Genomic DNA, 22,895 nt, shown 5'->3' with positions numbered 1-22,895 from the left:
CTTCTTTGCTTTTCATCCTTTCTACACATTCCCTCTCTTTCATATACTTCCCACCTGCACTACATACCCACAGGTTGTCAAGTCATATCCTATCTCTGACCTATCTAGATAAGCCACTCTAGGCACAAAATTCGAATTCGACAAATATTATCTAATTTTTTGGATAATTTTCCGAGTCTTCTTTGCATTTGAATACGCCCTGAAAGAACTGGCCTTTTATCCAACCCTCTACATTCTTCATCTACATTCCATTCCAACAATCTCGATCTTGTTTCACTTGTTATCCGAACCACACAAATAAAGAATAAGGGTGCTTCGGGGCGTTGCAACTGAGCTCTGTGATCTCATTCAGTCCAGGCAACTCCTTCTCGGAGACCCGAGAAGCGAGCCAGCAAAGAGTGACGGAGTCCGACCTCGAGGTGGTCCTAGCCGAGCACAATGGCTACTTCCTTTGCTCAAAAATGGGCCCGTAAGTGACAAGGTACCAAGAGATCGCTGACAATGGAATTGTCGCTAATTCTCCATCCAGGATTCATTCCAATGATCGGCTACCACCATGTGTTGATGATTATTATCGCAGTTGCGATTATCTTGTTGTGTGAGTGTCCACCTTGCTTATTGGTCTTTGCTGCTGGAAGTTTGCTGAGAAATTTAAGCGCTTTTGTTGGCCGGCTGCTCTTCATCATCCCCGCAAATCCCCAACATCTTCCTTATCTCTCTGTTCTATGAAAAGTACAACCCGATCAGGGATCTCGCTCAAGTCGACCCAGGTGTTGTGACAGCAATCTCCAACATCGTCGGAGGTGCAGAGTTGGAAGTCCGAGTGGGATATTTCGGTATCTGTGTTCAGCCCGATAAGGGATCTTTCATTTGCAATGCCAATGCAACGGCGTTGGCTGAGATTGTCACCGTGGACCAAGATCCGCTGAACTTGATCTGGGTTGCTTCGACGTTCAAGGATGCTGTAGTGTTTCCATATCTGCTGTGAGTCACTCGCACTTTCTTACTGCTAGACAACTCTAACGCTCATGCAGGATTGTTGCTGTCATTCTCGCATTCTTCTGTTTCATCATTCTAGCGACATTCCCTGGCTGGCACGAGGAGATCGACGAGTCTGGATCCGATCATGACGTCAAGCCTTTCCCCTCGCGCCCCGTCTCCCAGGCCGCGCTAGCCCTCATTTTTGTCTCCTCGGTTTTCGTTCTCGTGTCCGTACTGTGGCAGCACACAGCATCTGTCGCTGCCAGTACGATCGCCCAAGACATGGGCAATGGAAGTGTAAAGAGCGGCGTCGGCTCTTCTGCAATGGTGCTTGGCTGGTTTGGCTTTGTCCTACTGGTCATAGTAACTGTTGGTCTATTGATGATGATCTTAAGTATAAGTCTGATCCGCAAACTGACTGACGAGGAATAATCAAATCCAATCATCCTCGATGCCAAAGCAAGGAAACTCGCTCTCTTTTCTTTTTCTTTTCGCGACTTGCTTACAACCTACTTCTTCTTCGCCTACGAAATACCTTACCATTATAACGGAACGACACCAATGGGAAATGAATAATACCTACGAGCACGCGGCAATGGCTCACAATCACGGAATGGGTGGGAACGGAACACACGACACTTGGGACATTTTGGTTTCCCCAAGGGGAATTTGGGACTTGGACGGTTGAATTTTACGAACATTTTTGAGAATATGGATCCTCGCATGCTTTTTCTTGCGATTTGACATGAGACATGACTGTCGTTTTACCTCGGGATTTATCTTTGGCAACTCTGCCGATCCTCCGGGATAGAATGAATGCAGTGTAATGAGTCACATTTTTGTACAGATCCTTTTTTTTTACTGGTGTTTTTGAGTGGCCTTTTGTTTTATGTTCAGCACACGGCGTTTGTTTGATCTGGTCATGTATACCACAGCCTCTTTTTTTTTTATTCCCACGCTGTGTTCGCCTTTTTCTTCTTCCGCAGAACTGCAAATGATAGTTAGTCCTCATGACACCCTGTCAAAATGACACTAAAGCTTAGTCTTCATAACTTAAATCTCCCAATCGCTCGAAGTGGTAACCTCCAAGATCAGAACTCATTGCGCACTACCTGATGTTTGAAGCCATCGTAGATAGATGATTTTGGCATCGATTTGATAACAAAGTTGTGTAATTGTGTGATATATATACATTTTCCGGGTCCTCTGAGGGCCGCACAAGGGACAGGATTGCATCCAGCCTCTATGGGAACTGTCGATATCGGCATGGCGAGCTATCTTCAGCTGTACATCCACTGTGGAGCATCGGACATATCGACAACGGGACCTGTACCTTTTTCAGCAGGTGAAATCACCTCTTGGACGATTTGGAAGGATCCTTTCTGCATACCCTTTTCCCCATCGGCTGCGTCATGTCACGACAGACCCACGCTCCTTGTAAATCGAACTCTTCCGAATCGATTTCCTTCAAATTTCCAAGCAGGAATCTCATTCAACATCCTGTCCTGGCTACCAGTGCGGATCTATTCAGGATCGTCGTCAGGGTTGGCGATGGGTATTTGCGGGCAAAAGAATTCGCTGTCATCATATTCATTTTCGCAGACTCATCCAGTCGAAGACGATTTCTTGGCTCAATTATGAGTCGTCCGTGGCATCTGTCCCAGATGAGATATGTAAATGTGTAAATAAAGAGCCTTCTAAAAGAAGGATCATGCTTCGCATCCAATCAGGCTTCTTGGGTAGCTCAAGTCAACCCTGCGTTCGCAGATAAAACATTGCTAAGAAGTTGCTTGGTTGTGCTCTTACCCCAATTTGAGACTTGGAACGCACTCGTTACGTTCTAGCAATTATAAGATTGACTGCCAGAAAGTAGGCCAAAGACTCCTTCTGATCAAGGTGGTTCGCAAGTTGGGTAGGGTCCTTGTAGCCATGCTTATTCCCGGGGACTCAACACCACTGCCATAGCATATATGGGCGGTGAATGTGTGTAGAACAATAGTTAGGAAGGATGTGTATCTATAGTTAAATGTAGCCAGAAAGAGTCTCTCGCGAGATCTTTGAAAGAGAGCAGATGAAGGCTGAGCTTCCACGGAAGCACGTGGAACAGGTTTTGTGGACTGAAAGTGACAAAGAACGCAAAGCAAACACTGGCTACGTCAAACACGATCGAGACCAGCATGATTTTCACGTCTATGCTTCATTCATTTAAGAGGCCTCCACGTCAGACTTTAGAAAATTTATCATTCGGATATCGCTTTTTGACGAGTTCTTTCCCTCGGCCTTGTGTGAATATTTCAAAGGCCAGAAACAACCTTCCGTTGAAACATCAGTGGGAAAAGCAGCTTGGGCTTGGTGGAAAAAAAAAGATCTATGTCCTTGCTCTGTCGCCCCATATTACGCTAGGTGGTTGATTTTGATTTTCATTCTTGACAAAGGCCTTCACGCCGACTTTGACTGTAGCTCTCCTCGGCGCTGGGACGATCAACTTTGTTGCCATATGCGCCACTTACAGCAACCTATTCTCGCTCGAGGGCACGCTGTTCTGCGAACTGGCCACCACTACCACGCTCTTGCATCGAGGAGCCAATACCTTCCAGCCCGGAAGTTTGCTTCTTACGGCCATGCGCGCCGTTATGCCTGACCTCGGTGTTGGTCTGGCGCTGCATCGGTGTCCCTAGGCCGCGGTTCACATCACCCGAGGTGGCTCCTCGTAATGTCTCCGAAGCCGACGTGTAAGTGGCGACTTCATTTTCTTGTCCCGCGCTCACACTGGAGTTATTGCCTTGACCGGGGACTGAGGAAATGGGGTTGGGGACATGGGAGTTGCTTGCTGGGGCGGTGCCGGAAGGGAATGGCTGCCCGTGGTATTCGGGATGCTGGTCAGCCTCATTGATTTTGCGACCGAGTTGATGCTGCAGGATTAGTTTATCTGGAGTCCGATTGTGATTGATCAGGTCAAACTTACGCCCTTGTCGGTAATTGGGTCGCCGCGAGGGGCCGAAGGGTTAAAAGCACCCTGTTTGAAATTTGCGGCGTTGGTAGCTTTCGAGGAAGTACTCATTGCAAATCTGTCTTTTGAGAGTTGCAAAGAGCAGGATGATAACAAAAGGAGTCCGGGTCGCTTTTTATATTTGAGGCCTATGATGTAACTATGTGGTATATGCCACCAAGTAGCAAATCAGCACCGTTGAAAGTGGCGTCAAGCTCATCGCTGGCACGGTGACAAGGGGCTAGTGAGCTTGATTGAACTAGTAGCGAGCCATGTTCCCACTAAGAGAGGCTCTGTAGCTGCAGCTTCTCCATTAAGGCGAGGGATGAAGTGCGGATGACATCACAGTGCAACTTGCAACAGTTGCAACCGATCAGAAAAGTCTCCGAACGCCTTTTCGAAATTTAGGACGGTATCCAATGCTTGTTTGAACCAGCATCTATTGGGCTACTTTGCCTCATTTGAAGAGCGAGGAGGAATCAGTTGAGTAACTGGATGTGCCAAACCCTGACCCATCCTCCTAGTGGCATCTCTCTATCAATCAGGATTTAGGATTTTAGTCAGAACCGGAATTTGAGAAGATCTAAGAAGCTTCCTGCCGATAGAAAGGAAAATGGAGTAATTCACGCCATACAACCAGCCTATAGCACTCGACATGAAGTATAAGATCCATCACAATAACCCCAACAAGAATATGCTGACTGCTTTCATCTAGCTCTCATGAGGTATCGTATATTTCCAAGGTGCCTGGGTTATGTGCCACCATTTTACCATCCTTATTCTGGAAGCGTACCTGTTCAAAGACAACGCGTTATTAGCATCCATCTAGTCAAATTCCCGGATCATACTGTTCGACTCACTTTGGGCGGATTCTTCACATCAACCTCTTCTGCTCGTTGCTGATCTATGATTACCTCTTCCACCTACAAATGTAAATCATTAGCGTTCCCTAGGCTCCTATAAGCCCAACAAAGAGTTGTCCGTAAGTTAGCGTTTACTAACATGTCCTTCATGCGTTCCACCGCGGATTTTGGTCCAAACATAATCGCCACGATTGATATCATTACCGGACTTGTCGGTGACTTTGCTTTCGCCCATGATATTCAGCGTTTCTGGGAAAAAAACGAAACAAGTAGGCAAATGTTCAAATTGAGTATGCTAGATACTGCGTGGCATCTCGCTACATTTATTCATCTGAGCGAGGATTGCATTTTATAAGAGTCAAGATGATCTCATGTCTACCTCATCCCCACACGTGCTACGAGCAGAGGGCACTATTAATAAGCCAGGTTCAGCCTCGTTGACCGAGATTTTACTCATCAATGTCGGGTCTTTACACAAGATCATCAATGTCCTGTGTGACGAGCTTCTGATTGAAGCTTCGTGTGTAGATCGGAAGAAATCATCATACTCTCACCCCTTCAGTCTTTGCGAACTTATACTGCATAGCAATGGATCCAGGACTTATTCTTGTTTTGCCCCCCTTCCATTTGAGCTCACAACTCCGAGAGGAAATCTATAACCCTCGAGTGTTTCCTTACCTTTGCAGCCGCAACCCAGAGCTATCTACTTGGAGAGCAGATTGATGTCCAGTCCAGTCTTTTTTCTGACCCTAACTAGGTCGTCAGCAAGACTGTTGACTACCTAGTTGCGGGAGTTGGCTAGACGGGCCTGACCATAGCCGCCAAGCTGACCGAGGACTGTAAAATCAAGGTCATGGCCATTGGAAACGGCTATAATGAGTCTAGCGAGGAGGCCATCATCAAGGATCTGAATGACTACAGAGACCTACTTTGATGGCGAGACCACACCTGGGCCCAAATTGAAATTCAATGCTGACTTGAACCACAGGGTGGATTGTGTCAAGTAGGGCTTCCACGCCAAATGGCATGCTGTTGGCACCTGCTCGGCCATGGCAAAGGAGCTTGGTGGAATTGTTGGTTCTGAGGCTCGAGTATATGGTATCAATGGCCTTCGCGTGCTTGACGGCTCGATCCCGCCGACGCAGGTGTCTTCCCACTTCATGACTGTCTTCTGCGTTGTGATTTTGAAAATTTCTGATGCACTTCTGGCAGACTTCCACGCAAGGTCTTCGATGTACTGATTACCGAAGTTAAGCATCGATGATGCGGCGGGAAACTGGTTATGTGGCTCGAATCTATTCTCGAAGTCGTCATATCGCTGTAGTTCCTTCCATTAGAGAATGCACGTTTTCAATACAAGCCGACCTTGAACATAGTAAAAATCATAAAGTTACAGATGATGCTGGAGACCAGCCCGTAGACCAACCTTCCAAAACTGCAGCCCTGGAGACTCCATATAAATATTGAATATCAATAGTCCATGGAGTAACCCCCTCTTCCTGAACCTCCGCCACCGTTGTATCCACTCTTGCCATCATGCGCCCCATCATGTCCATTGCTGTGGTCATCCAGCGACCTGTACTGGTAGTATTCACCTCGACCACGACCTCGGCCACGGCCTCGGGTATTGTTACCACGCCCACGTCCAACACCTCGGCCGCGACCACGATGAGCTCCTCTTCCTCGTGGGCTATCATCAAATTGGGAACGTCCGTCACCTCCACCACGCTGAGTGGAGTGGAAGTTGCCGCGACCATATGATGGGATATCATAGCCAGTGTTTTGACTGGGTGGCCAGACGATGTTGTCATCCTCCTGCTGGAAGCGTCGTTTTTGACTCCTGTTCAAGGGTTGCTCTCCTTGACGATGTTCTCCGCTGTCTTCAACTCGCAGGACGACCTTCTCGCCGACCACTGTCTCAAAAGTCATAGCCCTGTCAGCCGGAATGGGGTGCCAGTTTTGGATCTTCCCTGCATCAATGAGACGAGCACCTTTGCGAACGGCCAGTACTACGATTGGCAGTGGGTTTTCGGTGTGATATGTTTCCGTGGCTGGAATAGGCGCCACACGGGCCGCCCATATCTTGTTCTCCAGGTTTCCGGTTCCGGTAACCTGCCACTTTAGTTTCTTGCCCATGCCTCCAACCTTGTCCAGGATTGAACGTGGCGCTGGGCGTGGGGTAATTAGGATGCTGTTAGCCATGTACTTCAGGTCATTTGATTCAGCAAGCCCTGGGGGCAGCAGTGGAGCCAGCAAATTCTGTGTCATGCTGTTTGAAACCTCTGGAGAAACCAGATATCCCGTATAGAAGACGACTCGCTTGATATACATCCGTCCACAGCGGCTCTTGGTTACGTTCAAAGCAGGGTTGCGCAGAGTGAGGTTGTGGGCATTGACCATGCGCTGCACCTCAGCAGTCTCAGTTACGGGGTCAAGGTATGTGCAGCCCTCAGTTACCTGGATGACTTCGGCAACGATTGGCATCCGTGCAGTTGAAGGTCCACTTTGAAGGTCTCTGTTCAAGTCCTCAAAGAAGTCTCTGAACCCTTTCACGCTAGCAGAAGGTTAATACCTTGATATGCTAAGATTCCAGGAGACTTACTGCCTGACACGGTCCTCATAGACGCGAATTTCCGCTGCCTGTTCGTAAGTGAAAACAAGATCCTCAAGGAAGTTCTGTTTGAAGTTCATTGTCGTCGCAAACCGTTGACCATTTGGACCAACTTCGGGCTTGAGACCAATGAGATCAAACTCAAGGCGTTGACTAGCAACCATCCGCTTGATGATGTCTGAAAATCCAGCCTCACTTCGACCGGTTAGCAACACCGTGAGCGCGTCTTTCTGCTCCATGCTATTCCTAACCAAGCTAAGCTTTTAAGTGTCAGCTAATAAGCCTCGGAGATGTAACGTATGATAGAAGCCACACAATTTGCTCATTCCACCAGCCTTCCCATTTGCGAGGCTCTTCGATCTCCATGCCCTTTCCTGTAGCGGCGAGAATGTTGGGGTCATGCCACCATCCTCCAGTTGCAAAACTATCGTTGGTTTGAAGGAAACCAATTGAGGAGCCATGCCATAATTGCGGGTTTGGTAGAGGACTTAGGAATACTGGGAGTGCAGAGGTTAATGGTTGAATGTCGGACCATCCCACGTTTGCATATGCTCACAAGTGTTATCAAAATCGTAGACGTGAATTGCGCGAATTTGAGGAACAGCTGAAAATTTTAAAAATTAAATACCATCAGAATCATGGAGGGCAAGAAACCGCAATGATGACGAACCTGGCAACTCCTTGTTCACGATAGACCAGCGCCGGAGTGAGGTGATGGTATGCGGGCGATGAATTCCGCTTCCTGTGCTGTACGGCATGTTGGCAGAACCGAAGCGAGCGAGTTTTTCCGAAACGACTGCTTTGGCAGACCGCATTCTATCAAAAAAAGAAGGGAGAAGATGTTAGCGCATAGTTGGGAGAGGAAGTGAGTTAAAGTCGCAAAACCAGCAAGCGCGGTGACGGAGCTGCCGAGAAATCGGGTTAGCCGCCGAGAACGCGATTAACGTGACAAACGTGACTTCAGGAACTTAACACCTGCAACCCCCCACTTCTCTGGCATGTCGCCTGTATGGATGATGTCGATTTGCGACAGGAAATCCTCCAGCGGACTCTCAAAGAGGTAGCATATGAGGAGAAGGAGGCCGCAAATCCTTGTGTTATTTGTCTTGACACCATCTCCGAGCCGTGTGTGGCACAACCATGCTATCATGCCAACTTCGATTTCCTCTGCCTTGTCAGTTGGACCGAGCAGCAACCCAAATGCCCTCTATGTAAGAATACCCATGGATATATATACTGAGGACTAGTCCTGACTTGACCGACAATACAACAGGTAAAATAGAGTTGACAGGGGTGCAATTCGACCTCAACGCCACGCAAGGTCCAAAGCTATATAAGCTCCCGCCCCCGAGTGCAGCAGTCCCGGCAGCTCCCACCGCTGCGCGATCACGCCCTGTCAATCGCTATGGCCCACGAGGAGGGCGACGGCCCCCACCCCCACCGCGACCACAGCCAGACGACCCGCTCGAGCGCCGGCGCAATGTCTATCGCAATCAAACATACTCCATGCGAGTCGGATCAAATCGGTTATCTCAATATCGAGAATTGACACCGGAGCTCTTCAGTCGTGACGGAGAGCTCGTCTCACGCGCTCGCAAATGGATTCGCCGTGAACTACGAGTCTTTTCTTTCCTGAACCCGGAATCGGTGGAAGAAGAGCGGGCATCTCACCAGGTCTCACGCCCTGGACCTCAACGGCTGGAGAATCGTAGGGCGAACAATGCCGAGTTTCTGCTGGAATATGTCATCGCTATCTTGCGCACGGTCGATCTCAAAGGCAGTGCTGGACAGGCGGAGGAGCTGTTGCGTGATTTCATCGGCCGCGAGAATGCCTGCCTCTTCCTCCACGAGTTACAGGCATGGTTGAGAAGTCCGTATACCTCTCTGGAGGACTGGGATCGTCATGTTCAGTACTCGAATACTCCGCGGAGGACGTCTGACGGAGGGGATAGGGACTCTGATGGCCCAAGTCGTAGACCGACTCCAGTGAATAATCGGAGTAGGCCACAGAGGTCCCGAAGACCATGTAGGTCCAGGTCTCAAGAGGCGATTGATCGCTCTAGGCGACTACAGCAGGCTCAACAACGATATAGCCCATACTAGACACGCAGTTTAACATGAAGGGATTACATCTGAATCTTTGATAATCGTCTATGGAAATAGAGATCTTTTGGTCATCATGATACATCTAAGGTCGATTTAGATTTTGTGCTTTTCCTCGTTCGCCAATTCTCTCTGTTGCTGTCATCTTTTTATCGATTTACAAGTCGATAAAGCCCTAAATGTAAACAAAAACCCTAGAACATGGGCTCCGTCCAACCCCCCGTCCGCCACTCTCTTGGGAGAGAATATAACGATAATTGCAATGTGCTGTTCCAAGGTATTTGAAATGATGATGTGAGACTCTGCACGCAAATTTAGCTAGCATCACTTCATCATTCAGTGAGGTTTTCTCTTATATGAGAGCTCTAACGGGGTTACATGGCGTTCGACACAAAAGTCGAAGGCGGCCTAGATAAGCCTGCACAAGTCGTGGGACAGAGGCCCACAGCAAAGAAGAGGTATAAAATCGAGGCCGATGCCGGCTACGGACGATCGTCGATAGAATTCTATGGCTTTTCCAAGTCTTGGAAGCCGAAACTACCAGGGCATCTACCGAAAGTCGCCGGACCTAATGGAACCAAACCAACCACCCCCACCGCGGTTTCCGCTATGGCTATATGGGGCCTCAAAAGTTCCAGTAGTTCCCTCCGTGCAGGTCGGGTCAAGACGACGGCCGTTCTCTTGACGAAAATTTGAACAACACACTAGAACAAAGTGCTGCCTCGATCTGCTCTATTTAAACTTGTACTATGGTTTCGGATTGCAGGATCGATTGTTTCAGTGTTTAGCACATAGTTCTTGGGTCTGGACAAGTGCGGTGGAAAGTTCGATGGTTTCGATACGCCATGAATGTCTGAAATGGGAAGTGCTATATAAGCTAAATAAGAACGTGTGAATGTAGTCGTAACTTCATGAAAGCTCGCCGCGCTGCCCGGTTCTTACTTCCGGCGGAAACGCCCTCTGCCCCGCGAGGGACCTCCCCTGTTGATGTTTATCGATCGATAGTTCGCATGAGCTTGAGGATTGATCTTCCGGGCACGAGGTTTTTTTGCTTCAGCAGTCTCTGAAGGCTTCTTCAGAGGTTGACCCAACGGTTCTTGTTCCTGTGGCTCCGCAGCAGAGGACAAAACAGCTTCCTTGATTCTCTCGGAGAAAGTCTTGGGTCTGGGCACAGGCTTTAGCTTTTCTCCAAATTCAGGATCATCGTCCGAGTCCGGATCAAAGTCAGCCTCAGTATCAAGCTCTGGCTCCGACATGGTATGAAGGGAAGCGGCTTCATCTGCCCGCTCAATGTCGCTCGGGACATCGTCCCAGCCGTCATTACCAGCAGGTGGCTGTTGCGTCTCTGGAACTGCTGTAACATCATCCTCGCCTTCCCAGTTCTCATCCGTTGCAGGAGCTGGGCTTGATTTGGGCTTCGGTTGATGGATAACCGGCCTCATAGTCACTCTTCGTGTAGTCCGCTTCTGGCCCTTTTTCTTGTACTTCCGGTTCACATCTGGTCCTTGACTATCCTCAACCTGAATCTTGGCAGCTTCTTCCGCCTCTGCCTCTTCTTCCATCTCACGCATCACTTCCCAGTCGTCTTCCATACGATCCTCCTCCATGTCGCGCAGTCCTTGGACCAAATGCGTTAGCCCCTTGCTGGCGAATCTTTGCGGCTTGCGCGAAGCAATAGGACTGAGTCCTGGGCCACCTTGCGTTGCGCTAGGTGGGGGATATCGACCAGAGTTCGAGCGACGGAGAAAAAAAGGTGTGCCAGACTGCGCTTCTTGGGGTGGAATTTCGGGCACCAGGTTTAACAAATTGATCTTCTGCGCATCTACATTGTCATCCGCTTCCACCATGGCAGAATATCGCATCGTCGTCGGTGTTGCAAATAGATTTGCAAGATAGAATTGTTTTGTCTCAGACGCAGGGGTTCGCGCAAGCCTGGGCGTCTCCTGCTGAGGCTCTTCTTCAGGAACCTCGGGCATCGTGTTCATGGGCCTTTTTTTGGAGGGTGTTCGGAACGCGGCAGCTAGATTATTTGTATGCCTTGCTGCGGAAGGCGTTCCACCGCTCCCACCAGATTCAGATAGCATGTCGAACAGGCCCAGTGTCTTTCCATCCCGCTGAGGCGTAGGTCCAATTGCGGCCTTGAGTGGTGACGGCGCTGGTGGTCCTTGGCGATGGGTACTGGGACTAAAGAGTCTGCGAAGAGTCGACGGCGAGTCGTACGGATCAAGCTGTGCAGGATGGTGCTTGGTGCGACTGTTGGAGGGAGTGGCAAAGAGTCCTCTAGACGATTTGCGGGGTGTGACTTGGAGATATACACTATCTTGACTGGGGGGAGATGCATGTTTCCGCTTTTTCGAGTGACTTTCATATGGCTCCTGTAGACTGTTTTCGCGTCGGCTTAGGGATGCCTCAAGGGCCTTGAGACGACTGTATTCCTTATATTTTGCCGCTAATGGATTTAAAGGGCTACGTTAATGATTCGTGTCATTAAAGGTAAAGACTATCAATCTTGACATACCAATATCCGCGTTTTGTTTGATATCATCGCGACCGGCTTTGCGGCCCCCATTGGCTGACGAGAAGGCTTTCTCCCATGTTTTCAATTCTGCGCGAACATTGATAGCTTGAGCACCGACCTCAGCACTGGAAGCAAGAACGTTGTCGGTCATTGTTGCATTGTCTGTGATACGAGACAACCTGGAAGAAGAGCAGTCTGGCCGCGAAGCGCGTCACGCGACGCGAACTATATCAAATATTGTCAGACCAAACTGGCAGGCGGTCCAATTTTGCCACGGCTACCAGCTGTCTCGATTAATTAGGAAGGCGGTGTGTTTTCACTTAAGAGAGTACTACATTGATCTCCATATTTCACCCTTCGTGACGTAGTGTGAGAACGAATTTTATAGAGAAACTGAATGGCTCCTGCACTAAGGATGACATGACTCTATGAAGGAGAAGGCCCTATTTCCTTTTCTATCGATGTCATGATGAGATTAGAGATTCGGTGTGGATCTTGTTCAACGGCGTCTAATTCGTCTTTAACTATCGGAATATTGGTTGCAGCGGATCCACATTTCCTGTGCCACTGTTTTGCTCCGCAGTAACGCAGCGACTTGCATTTGTCTGAAATCTTCTGGTAAACACCTTCATATTGTTTTGAATTTTTACTACCTGGTGCCGTCTTCCAGTGATTGACTACGGGGTATCCAGATCTCATGATCTTACCTAACCAACCTACCACCTATGAACATGTCTGTCTAAGATGAGAAAAGGCCATCTCAATTAAATTGACCACTCCATTATCCCCTTGAGATCTTTATACTACGTACCGAAATGGGTGTCGTGCAAGCTCAGGCTGGTGAAGGACCCAACCAAACGAATTTGACTATTAAGTGTCGTCCAAGTCCGTGCCAACGGAATAGGGCGTTGCAATCATTGGAGGTCCGTACCATCTCCTGCAACTGAATGAAGGATCCAATCCACCAGAAGCGATCATACTGGAGGCGCTATACTAAGGTAATCCCAACTATTCACCTGATTTATCCAATCCTCACAGAGTACAGGCGTATGGAAAGGCAGAAGTCCTAAACAACCCTACTGATCGACCACCCCGGGAGATGACAAACGATGAATTGTTCGCACCTTTTAACACTACCAAGGCTTTTACCAGTGCTGTGACATTCATGGCAAGCCAAGAAGGCAAGGCCATTAAGTCCCCGATCGACTGGAACACGGCTGTGGCTTCCCTAATTCTAGAAGACTTAATCTTGGAGAAGGACGACGCGACCAAAAATTGCACACCTGAAGATGTGCTATCGCATAGGTTAGGTATGCCAGAGCATACCTGGAGCCTTGTAAAGCAGGACGCAACGCCGGTGGTCCGCACGATGCAATACATGCCCTCGCGGCACCGCCATGCACCAAATCCACTACAGCCATTGTATGTACGTAGTTGTATCTCGAGCACTGTAGTAACGTACCGGTGAAGCATTCGGAACTTATATGAAGAAACACATCTGGGGCCCCCTCGGGATGAGCGAAACTTTCTTCTCGCTAAGCAAAGCAAAGGCAAACCCAGCAAACGCTGTAAAATTTTTAAAAGCACACGACCAGGTTCCTTTGAAACAAGGCGAAAGATTCATCCTGAAGCCAGAGAAATACTGGCTAGCTAACGATTTTGCTGGCGCTATCATCAGTAAAGTTTTGGTCAACGCCCATTTGGTGTGAGAGTTGATTGATGTTTGTTTTGCAAGACAAACTAAGACGCAGGAGTTGAATCTTCAAGATGAAGGCACAGAAGACTCAAAGCAATGGTTTTTCTCCTCTTTGCCTAATCCTCCGATTCTATCTGAGCTGCATCTGTCTGGGTAGACTGGGACATCTAGACACCCGATGGGTACGACTTTTCAATCAAGCAATGATGGACCGATTGCCGACTTGCGAGATCGAATTATTCTGTGTAAATTGTCTCTCGCTCATGCAAGTGGAAAATCCTTCATGGGCAGCATTCATAGTGGAAGGCTCAGCTTGATGCCGCATTTTCCAATGGAATTCTACATTGATGCTGCAGGTGCAGCTCAAAGACTTGGACTAATCTTGGAACCTGTGATGTAGGAACTAAAGCTTTGGATTGGTCGTTGTGGTTCCTAGGCTCTACGTAATATGCAGAAGAGGGAAAAAGTGCGAAAGCTATCTGATACATACACAATGCAAATCTCAATTCTAACCCAAAGACCTTGGCTTTCTCATCCCTCTCGCGATGGATATACATTAAGGATCATTATTTGAGTCAAAGCCAGACCTAGCACCACCATGTTCCAATTACCAGCTCGTCAACCCCCTCACCCGATCAAACCCTCCCCTCAACTGTGACTCTGGGTGCACAACTTTTCCCTGCAGAACAGTGTACTTAACAATGCCCTCACAATGCTCAGGCCGTACACGTGCAAGCCAAATCATCTGTTGATCCTTCTTGCGATAAATCAACACATTCGCAGAGAACTTGTGCCCGCCGACATGCGACACAAAGAAGATGCCCACCCCGCCAGCTCGGGAGTCATCCGCATCTCGGTCCAGTCCTAGCGGACGGAGATGTCGCTCCAGCTCGCGCTTGATCAGTGGTGCTGTAATACCACAGCGCGCATCTCGACGTGCGTGTGAGCATAGTAGTATCACGTAGTCAAGTTCACAAGGCCGAGCGCTCATCCCGTTCGCGGGAGAAATGATACTGTTTCCATTTTGCTGGGCTGCGGGGTGGTCGATGTATCTGGATACCAGGTCTGGAACATCTGCTTGTGTGACGGAATCAACAAATGTGAATGATGGTAGAATTAGTACTGTGGTGGCTTGTTTGGAACTATCATCTGTCGTTGATTCTTCTGGAGGAGTGAGGTTTGATGCCAAGACCGTAATGCGCTACGTCGAGTATCAGCAGAGGTAGGCTAGATCTGAATCTGGGAGCTTACACCATGGTCTGATTTTGCCGCGTCCAATGCTTCCATTAAACTTCCTTTCGTATTTTCGACGTTCTTTTCCTTCCAGTTGGATTGCCCGGTTGCGACGAGAACGTGGGCATGAAATTCTTTGATTTCTCCATACAGAGGCTTCGAGGTCTCAACTTTCACTTTTGCCGGAAATTGTACGGTGCAGTCAGCGCAGTCCTTTAAACATTCGGGGCCGTCCTCCTTGGGATCCACTTTGGGAAATAGGTAGTCGTTGGTGCCTGTGCGGCCAAAGGAAAGCAAGGAACGCAACATGGTCGAAGGTGTGATAATACTGTGAAGGCAAGGTTGATAGATGAAAGGCAAAACTGTGAAAGCTTAGTCCAGGAAGCGTTTCTCAAATTAAAGGTTGCCTGGAGATTTGGAGGTTGATATATAGAGAGACTCCAGTATCTCCGAGCTATGCCCCGAGCCGAGTCGGGTCAAAAGCCCGAACCCCGAGCTTCCAGGGTTATCTCCAGACCAGAGTCTCTCATCTCATATACAACATGGTATGTGGAAATGATTCATTCGACCGCACATTTAAACTTGGGGCTAGTCTTTTTAGTCTAACGCTGTAGAGACTCGCGGCCAATTACCGTCCATGTGTTTAATCTACATCACATCCGACTCCCTTTACACCAAAGCTCACTGGAAATTCTTTGATCGCGATGATGTGTACCTAGGTACCTACCAAAAGCACTGCCCTTTTAGATCCACGGAAGTCTATAACGCAAGATCGGCATCAACTTTAGCAATGTCTTTGCAAAAGAACACGTTCTGAACTGTCTGCGATAATGCGAGACAAAAGACTGTCTTAACCTCGCCACCTCTGCTAGTGTATCGCATCGAAATTCTTGTTTAAAGCAAAGTAAGATAGATGATTGTCGGCTACAAAAGTAGAGAACATTGATGTAACTGACTTTGAAACCCGACCAAACATGGGGGTCGGGTATTTCCAAGCCCGACTCGCATAGTCCCATTCCGGGAGTATCAATCAAGTGAAACAACCATCTGTGCACCGAATACTACGTGGTTACTCATAGAAACATGGCGGGCAAACCAAGGGAATCAGGTCTCATCAACGTGTACAACATATGCTCCGTGGTGGCAGTAGTTATCTGGACCTTGGCAGCAATCATGGCAATTCTCTTCATTCGGAACCTGACCGACATCGAGATTATCGCATGTCGTTGTCCATCCCCAATGCTTGAATCATTTGCGCTAAGACTTGAAATGACTCTGGTTCCTAAGTGTGAAGTCAGGAAGACAAACTCCCGTCATTGTCGCTGAGACCAAGTTTGCTGACGATCCCTTGGCGGGACTCCGGTGTGTTCACGGAACGTTCGGGACTGGAATTTTGTGGGTCTAGGAGAATCTACACCAAAAGAGATAGTGAATGATGTCCTGACGAAACACAGGATACGTTGAGAAATTCTCCATTCTTTCATTATTTGAGCGATGTATGAAGAGATGAAAAGCAAAGAAATTTAAGAACAAAAAAAAAAAAAAAAAAAAAACAAAAAAACAAAACGCAACGTCGGTCAGACCTTCCGCATTTGGCGGTTCCACGGGCGCAGTGCGGGACTACGTAAGCCGAAATTGGAGCCAATTCCCACGAGACTTTCCCAACATCTCGGACGTAAGAATCTCTCATAAATATAAGCTCTTCTACTACACCGAGAACATGGATGTTCAAGGGAGCGCACAGCCTGACCGCGTGCGCAAGCGCCGCCGCCGCACAATGGCGTGCACGCAGTGTCGCACGCGTAAGTTGCGATGCGATCGCGAGTATCCTAGTTGCAGTCGCTGTTTGAAGAGCAGAACCCCTAGCAAATGCACATATGAAGATGGCTTTTTATGGCAGCAGCCTAGCACAGTCACAACCACTGCATTTGCTCCTGACCGAGGGACCGTGGTATCTATGCCCCGAGATACCCCAGTCGACACACCTCGGGATTCGGGGATACCGACGGGGTCAACTCGGACAGAATCTTTCCCAACTAGTGAACCACCTCGCAGGGCTATGGCCGGCGGTCCAATGCATCACGAATATCATGGTCTTATGGGGCATGCTCTTGCGCCGCCCTACAGAGGTCAGCCACATGACAGAGAGCGAAAGGACTGTTTTTTGGAAACCGTTCTCGGTGCTCCTAAGGCTGCTGTTAATCAGGAAACCTACGTAAACACGAGTATTTTACATCGTCCCAAGCGCCTAGCACCTGCATCGGAGCTGGGTATGCAAATACCGTCGCAGGTCGACGATGCGCACGTTGACGAAGAAGAAGCCCCATTGTCGCCTACGGATCAGCTGGACCTCGCCCCTCGCATGATGATGAGGGGCCGTGAAACTAAAACACGATTTAGTGGATCGGGCATCTTTGCTAGTCTAGTAGCACAGGTCTGCCCCCGCCCTTTAGATTTCAATTGCCAACGTGAGCAATCAAACGTGGAGGCTGACACAGTCGTAGTTTCCGGATATTAAGTCATTTGCAGAGGAGATCAGGCTTTCTGCCCCGATCTTCACCCAACTTCAGCCGGATCTAAGAAGAGTCAAGGGCGGTCTATTCAAACTTATGGTGCTCAATCAATCCTTTCCCGACCCTACTACCGCTTCACTAATAAACTTGCTACCCTCGCGTGCTGTGGTTGATGAGCTGGTTCGGTTGTATATCACTCATATCGAGTTCACTCACCGCATTCTTCACGTTCCATCTTTCTTACGAGAGCTTGACCAATTCTGGGCCATGTTAGACAGCCCGGCCTCAACATCTGCTGCATTTGCAGTTCAACTATTATTGGTCCTTGCCTGTGCATGGAACCTTGCAGACCTTGCTAGCCTGCAGGCAAAAAGTGCGGGCGAACTTAAGTGCCAGTCTGCGGTGGAGTGGACATTACACGCAGGAAAATGGATTGAGAATCTCCACACCAAGCGTCCTGAAATTAACTCACTGCGACTCTCTATTTTATTGATTTTGGCGCACAACTCCCACGGAATGAAACGCAGTCAGGCTTGGCTCGCAACAAGCACATTGGTTAAGCAAGCCATGATGGCAGGCTACCACCGCGACCCAAGTCGTTACACACGGATCTCTGTATTCAACAAGGAGATGCGACGGCGAATCTGGATAACCATCGTGGAAATGGACCTGCAAATTGCTCTTGATCGGGGAATGCCGCCGTCAGTACAAACCTTTGACTATGATGTAGCTCCGGGGCTGAACATTTTCGACGACGAGATCCACGAGAACAGCACTGAAGCCCCTGAAAGCCGGCCACTGAGTGAAGTTACCGACTCATCGTTCCAGTCTATCCTGTGTTGCTCGCTACCTCTTCGTCTTCAAGCTTGTTCCCTCATGCACTCCCCACGGATCAGCTGTCGATATGAGGATATTCAGCGCCTGGACGGCGAGCTCAATCGGCATCTTTCTCGGATTCCCGCGTGGACAACAGCCGAAACCAACGATATCGTCACCCAACATAAAGTAATATTGTGGAAAGGGTTGATTGAGACCAAACTTTGCCAATCTCTCCTGTCTGTCCACACCCCTTTTGCCATTGAAGCACGGCGAGAATCACTTTTTGCACCCTCCGCGCGTACTCGCATGGATGCCGCAACCAGGATACTGTCAAGCCAGCGCCGGCTAAACGAGATCTCGCGAACTCTATCGTTATGTACGCTTGGTGAATGGACCATCCAAGCCTACATTTCCATCTGCCAATCGCTACACACAACCGAATTCGACACCTGTAAGTTTGTCCTATAATCCAATACTTGGTCATGAGAGCCCAAACTCACACTATTCAGCTTCCCCTTCCCATCCCCTCTCGTCAAGCTTTAATCTCCACAATATTCCCGGTATCCCCGAATCACTCCTATCACTCGTAGAAACGGTCTTAGTTGCCTTTGAAGAGCGCTCTCTTTTGATTACAAAGGGGGCAAAAGACTACTCTTTCCTCTCAACGATCGTGGCACTAGTCAAATCCCGACTCTGGCCGGCACAGGCAACCATGTACAAGCAGCAGGTCGTCAAGCGGGTCCTGTCGTTTGCGCAGATTCTCTTCGATCGGCACATGAACTGTGATCACCTCGGCGACCAGGGGATGGGCAGTTTCAAAAACAACCAGCTGGCCGCATTCATGGCGGCTCCAACAATGGTGCCTGTGATGCAGCCCGAATTTGATCCCAATGGGATTCAACCGCCGCCGCAGCCTGGCGTGATAGTGAGTTCCATGTTCGTTTTGTTTCTCGCCTTCTTTCGTGCTGACTATGAGGTTCCAGTCGCCTGGCGAGTTCGATCCGTTCTTGGAGATCTTTGATTGGGAGGATCTGACAAGCATGACGTTTCCCTGTTGAGCAGGGCGGTTCGATCAGACTTCAACCCTTAATCCTGAAACTGTACGATATACGTCTGATTTTTTCTACATTTGCTACGCCCTGTCCCTGCCATTGTACATACTTGGACTTGCTTACGGAATACCCACAGTGAATTTCAGAAAACCCAGCCATCCCAATGCAATCATTCACATCTTGTTGCGTAATCATGAATGTTGTCAATCGGTCGGATCCACCATGAGATCATGATTGGAGGTATCAGGATTGACGGCTTCCGAAGAATGCATCTCAAACTCAGGGGAAAGGCCAATGCCATACTTAGCTCGGATTCTTCATCGCACGCTTACTCGTAAAGCCGGGCCATGTATGGAACTATCTTTCTCAAACTTTGACAGTTGTGTGTTTCAAAGAGCTTTTGCCCAATAGCATGAACCACTATTGGGTATTGATCTGCAATGCAGCTGAATGTGGAGACGATGTTTAATAATGAACTGGCCTTGCAGATCGAGGACCAAGGCCGATGCTGGATATACACAACCTTTGTAGGCCATTTTGCAGTGTGTTTGGAAGAACTACAAAACTCGCAAGAGGCTTTGAGCATAACATGCAGTCAGGCAAATCACCTGCGCTTTCCCTTTTCACTTCATTGGCCATTCTAACCCCCATTGATTCAAGAGAGAAGAATAGCCGTGTGTATCAGGATCTGATCACATCTAATCCGCCAGCCCACCAGTTAAATTCTCCTCAAAATCTTGGCATGAGGATTAAGGCCAGTGCCTGCTGGAGGCCCAAATGCCACAACCACTTCTGCGTTGGTTTATGGACCTGGACTGGCTGGGGTTATCTAGTAGTCATCTTTAGTAAGAGGACAACTTCCAATCTATGTCTACTCTTGGTTCATATCTGACTTGGAATCTACTGCTGTGCAGATAATCTGAGCAGTGTTCCTGCCCTGTTTCTTACATCAATACCTTCATGCCCCTTGGTGTGTTTTCGGCGAATTTTCCACACATCAGAGCAGTAGCGCTTGAATGGATTTCCAGCATAAATATCTCTTATCTAGAGAACCATTCATTCCTTTCGTTGTCATCAAAGTATGTCATTGACAAATTAAGCCATGGCGCCAAACCCATCATTTCATGACCTCGCCCTTGCTGCGTGCCCTTGAAATCACAACCTCATTCCCACCCACCATCCACACTAAGAATCTGTCCAGTCGTATACGACGAGGCATCACTGAGCAAGAAAACAACCGTCTGGGCAACCTCCTCGCTTTTCCCGATACGTGGGATACTAGCCGGCGGAATACTAATCCCGCCCTGGATTTCCTGCGCCCTGTCAAGTAAAGGCGTCTGAATAGAACCACTAACACAACTCACTTAGTCCAATCCACCAAGAAAACCACTGAAATCAAATACGCACGGCGCAACAGCATTGACCCTAATCTCGGGCCCAACCTCCTTCGAAACCGACTTCGTCAACCCAGAAACAGCATGCTTCGTAGTCGAATACGCTGCATGCAACGCAAACCCCTTGAGCCCCTGAATACTCGATGCATTCACAATACTACCCTTTCCCCCGGGCGCAGTGGCAGTAATGGCCTTCAGCTGCGCCCGCAAACAGTACATCAACCCAGTGACATTGACACGCATCAGCATATCCCACTCGGCGTCATCCTGGTCGACGAGTTTACCGGTACCGTGTTGCTTGCCAATCGTGCCGGCCATATTAGCCGCGCCGTCCAGTCGGCCGAAGTGCGAGACCGTGTTACCGATCCAGTCTTGTACGGCGTGAACATCGCCGATGTCCAATACGGTTGTTGTGACTGTCGAGGCTGTTGAGGACCCGAATTCGGTTTCGATCGTCTGTCTCGCTGTGAAGAGGACCTTTTCGCTTAGGTCTGCGAGGGCGACGAGAGCTCCTTGGGAGTGTAGTTGGCGTGCTACGGCTAGTCCGATTCCGCCGAGGCCGGTTACGGCGTACACTTTGCCTTTGACGGAGTCCATCTCTGGGGTGATTTTGTTGGTTCTGGGCTTGGTTTGGAGGATAGTGAGGCATTTCATGCATTGGGGAGAGAGTGGCTTTTACAGGTTGCACATGTCGGATTCTATGGATGTGACCTAGGCGTTGAATCATGGCGGGAATCACTTGGGGTCGGACATGCTCCGTGGCTAATCTGGGGATATGTCCGGGTATGTTCGAGTTGCATTGTAGACAATAGCCTAAATGGTGGTATTCAGGCATCGTTGAGTGTCGAACCCCTGAGCCCCATTGGTCATTTGTGCATCTGTACTTGCAGGACATACTCTTTCACTAGCACACACGAAGCATCTACCAGAGCGTCTCCGGGCCTAGAGACTGAGTTGAAAGCTCGTCGATTTACCGACGTGACGGAGTTTGGCTAGAATTCTCGAAATGCGTTGGAAGAATTCCACCTGCAGATGTTCAATTTCATGAATGATGGTGTCATGCTGTTCTCCTTTTCTCTGCTGGGGATACCTTCAAGTCTGATTCACGTGTCCCTGGAATCAGAGTGACTTGCATTTTGAGGCTGAAAGCGCTGATTTGACCAGTGCATCAGTTGCTTTTGCCAATGACTGCATGTTTCCAAGGCTTGAATCTCCCGAACTGATAATTGGCGTATTGACGAGGGCCTTGAGTCTGAGTGCTTCATGTAACAAGCGTCCATGGAACAAAACTCTCGGATCGGGACAAGGCTCATTGAATCCAGACTTGGTCTAGTTCAAATTGACTACCTCTACGAGTTTCTGGTTTGTATCAGCTTTATTGGAAGTAATATGCAGCACCATGTTCACCTCTCAAACGGCATAAATCACTAATGGGTATCTCAAAATGCAACAATATCAAACCTCTCCCCTCCCATCAAATTAACATCCCTGACAGAAGCATTCCCCCAACCATCCAAGACACCCAGCCCACCGCTGGACGCCTGACAGCTCCCGAAATCTTCTCCGTTTTGGTTCCATGTACAACCTGTTGAGCATTCAAGCAGTACATCACTTTCTTCGCCTCAGCCGACGTCCTCGAATCACAGATTGCCGTACAAGGATCCGGATCCTCAGTAATCCACACCCCATTCATACAACAAGACTGCAGAACAGCCTTCATGTCTCTGTGGTGGTCTTTCGTCTGGTATAGCGGGACTTGATTATAATATTCGACATTGGAGGGAATGACAGAGACCGCGTCGCGCGAGTTGTAGCATTCAGGCGGCTGCGTGAAATGCGTGCCGTTGGAGTCACTCGTTATAGGAGGTGTCATGGTTTGTGTTTGCCGGGGTGATCCAGTCCGGTATATTTGACGCGACGGAACAGGATTTTAGCTTTTTATTTAGGGCGGGGGGATATGCAGTCGATCGTAGTTCATGGAGAAGATGTTGGTTCGAAGAGGGAAGAGATAGTTGGAGGGCCTGTGAGAGGACAATCGGGAATTCTAAAAGGCAAAAAGAAAATCGCAATGTCCCCAAGGTCTCTTTTTAGGCAACTCCTGAACACGGGGGGAGGGAGGGGGA

General features: G+C 48.8%; 10 protein-coding genes across 10 annotated transcripts; 4 read left to right on the top strand and 6 right to left on the bottom strand.

The window, feature by feature from the left end:
- Positions 1–438: 438 nt before the first annotated feature.
- Pdw03_5743 (Membrane fusion mating protein FIG1) lies at positions 439–1,413 on the top strand (the record flags this gene model as incomplete). Its single annotated transcript, XM_014682732.1, has 4 exons — positions 439–469; positions 530–598; positions 657–984; positions 1,035–1,413. 4 exons carry the CDS (start codon positions 439–441, stop codon positions 1,411–1,413), a joined length of 807 nt encoding a protein of 268 aa, XP_014538218.1.
- A 2,084-nt stretch (positions 1,414–3,497) lies between these two features.
- Pdw03_5742 (putative phosphatidylinositol n-acetylglucosaminyltransferase gpi3 subunit) lies at positions 3,498–4,042 on the bottom strand (the record flags this gene model as incomplete). Its single annotated transcript, XM_014682731.1, has 2 exons — positions 3,498–3,893; positions 3,947–4,042. The coding sequence occupies 2 exons, from the start codon at positions 4,040–4,042 to the stop codon at positions 3,498–3,500; spliced, it is 492 nt and encodes a 163-aa protein (XP_014538217.1).
- Positions 4,043–4,688: 646 nt separating this feature from the next.
- Pdw03_5741 (phosphatidylserine decarboxylase) lies at positions 4,689–5,068 on the bottom strand (the record flags this gene model as incomplete). Its single annotated transcript, XM_066101156.1, has 3 exons — positions 4,689–4,763; positions 4,831–4,893; positions 4,973–5,068. 3 exons carry the CDS (start codon positions 5,066–5,068, stop codon positions 4,689–4,691), a joined length of 234 nt encoding a protein of 77 aa, XP_065958096.1.
- Positions 5,069–5,536: 468 nt separating this feature from the next.
- On the bottom strand, positions 5,537–8,202 carry Pdw03_5740 (tat pathway signal sequence; the record flags this gene model as incomplete). The annotated part of the gene is made up of 8 exons (XM_014682730.2): positions 5,537–5,582; positions 5,763–6,151; positions 6,260–6,276; positions 6,339–7,387; positions 7,436–7,704; positions 7,760–7,941; positions 8,001–8,048; positions 8,115–8,202. 8 exons carry the CDS (start codon positions 8,200–8,202, stop codon positions 5,537–5,539), a joined length of 2,088 nt encoding a protein of 695 aa, XP_014538216.2.
- A 251-nt stretch (positions 8,203–8,453) lies between these two features.
- On the top strand, positions 8,454–9,434 carry Pdw03_5739 (Zinc finger, RING-type; the record flags this gene model as incomplete). Its single annotated transcript, XM_066101155.1, has 3 exons — positions 8,454–8,655; positions 8,718–9,314; positions 9,397–9,434. The coding sequence occupies 3 exons, from the start codon at positions 8,454–8,456 to the stop codon at positions 9,432–9,434; spliced, it is 837 nt and encodes a 278-aa protein (XP_065958095.1).
- Positions 9,435–10,485: 1,051 nt separating this feature from the next.
- Pdw03_5738 (DNA replication regulator sld2) lies at positions 10,486–12,216 on the bottom strand (the record flags this gene model as incomplete). Its single annotated transcript, XM_014682728.2, has 2 exons — positions 10,486–11,996; positions 12,066–12,216. The coding sequence occupies 2 exons, from the start codon at positions 12,214–12,216 to the stop codon at positions 10,486–10,488; spliced, it is 1,662 nt and encodes a 553-aa protein (XP_014538214.2).
- Positions 12,217–13,012: 796 nt separating this feature from the next.
- Pdw03_5737 (Peptidase S12, Pab87-related, C-terminal) lies at positions 13,013–13,533 on the top strand (the record flags this gene model as incomplete). Its single annotated transcript, XM_066101154.1, has 2 exons — positions 13,013–13,063; positions 13,111–13,533. 2 exons carry the CDS (start codon positions 13,013–13,015, stop codon positions 13,531–13,533), a joined length of 474 nt encoding a protein of 157 aa, XP_065958094.1.
- An 835-nt stretch (positions 13,534–14,368) lies between these two features.
- On the bottom strand, positions 14,369–15,303 carry Pdw03_5736 (Sucraseferredoxin-like; the record flags this gene model as incomplete). Its single annotated transcript, XM_014682727.1, has 2 exons — positions 14,369–14,962; positions 15,013–15,303. The coding sequence occupies 2 exons, from the start codon at positions 15,301–15,303 to the stop codon at positions 14,369–14,371; spliced, it is 885 nt and encodes a 294-aa protein (XP_014538213.1).
- Positions 15,304–16,714: 1,411 nt separating this feature from the next.
- On the top strand, positions 16,715–19,569 carry Pdw03_5735 (C6 transcription factor, putative; the record flags this gene model as incomplete). The annotated part of the gene is made up of 6 exons (XM_066101153.1): positions 16,715–17,428; positions 17,499–18,777; positions 18,836–19,251; positions 19,310–19,329; positions 19,403–19,426; positions 19,515–19,569. 6 exons carry the CDS (start codon positions 16,715–16,717, stop codon positions 19,567–19,569), a joined length of 2,508 nt encoding a protein of 835 aa, XP_065958093.1.
- Positions 19,570–20,541: 972 nt separating this feature from the next.
- On the bottom strand, positions 20,542–21,369 carry Pdw03_5734 (Oxidoreductase, short chain dehydrogenase/reductase family protein, putative; the record flags this gene model as incomplete). The annotated part of the gene is made up of 2 exons (XM_014682724.1): positions 20,542–20,728; positions 20,786–21,369. 2 exons carry the CDS (start codon positions 21,367–21,369, stop codon positions 20,542–20,544), a joined length of 771 nt encoding a protein of 256 aa, XP_014538210.1.
- Between the last annotated feature and the right edge of the window lie 1,526 nt (positions 21,370–22,895).

This window comes from Penicillium digitatum, chromosome 6, assembly GCF_016767815.1.
Source record: "Penicillium digitatum chromosome 6, complete sequence".
NCBI classification, from domain to species: domain Eukaryota; kingdom Fungi; phylum Ascomycota; class Eurotiomycetes; order Eurotiales; family Aspergillaceae; genus Penicillium; species Penicillium digitatum.
The sequence above is the reverse complement of the archived record's forward strand: the minus strand, read 5'-3'. Positions and strand labels throughout refer to the sequence as shown.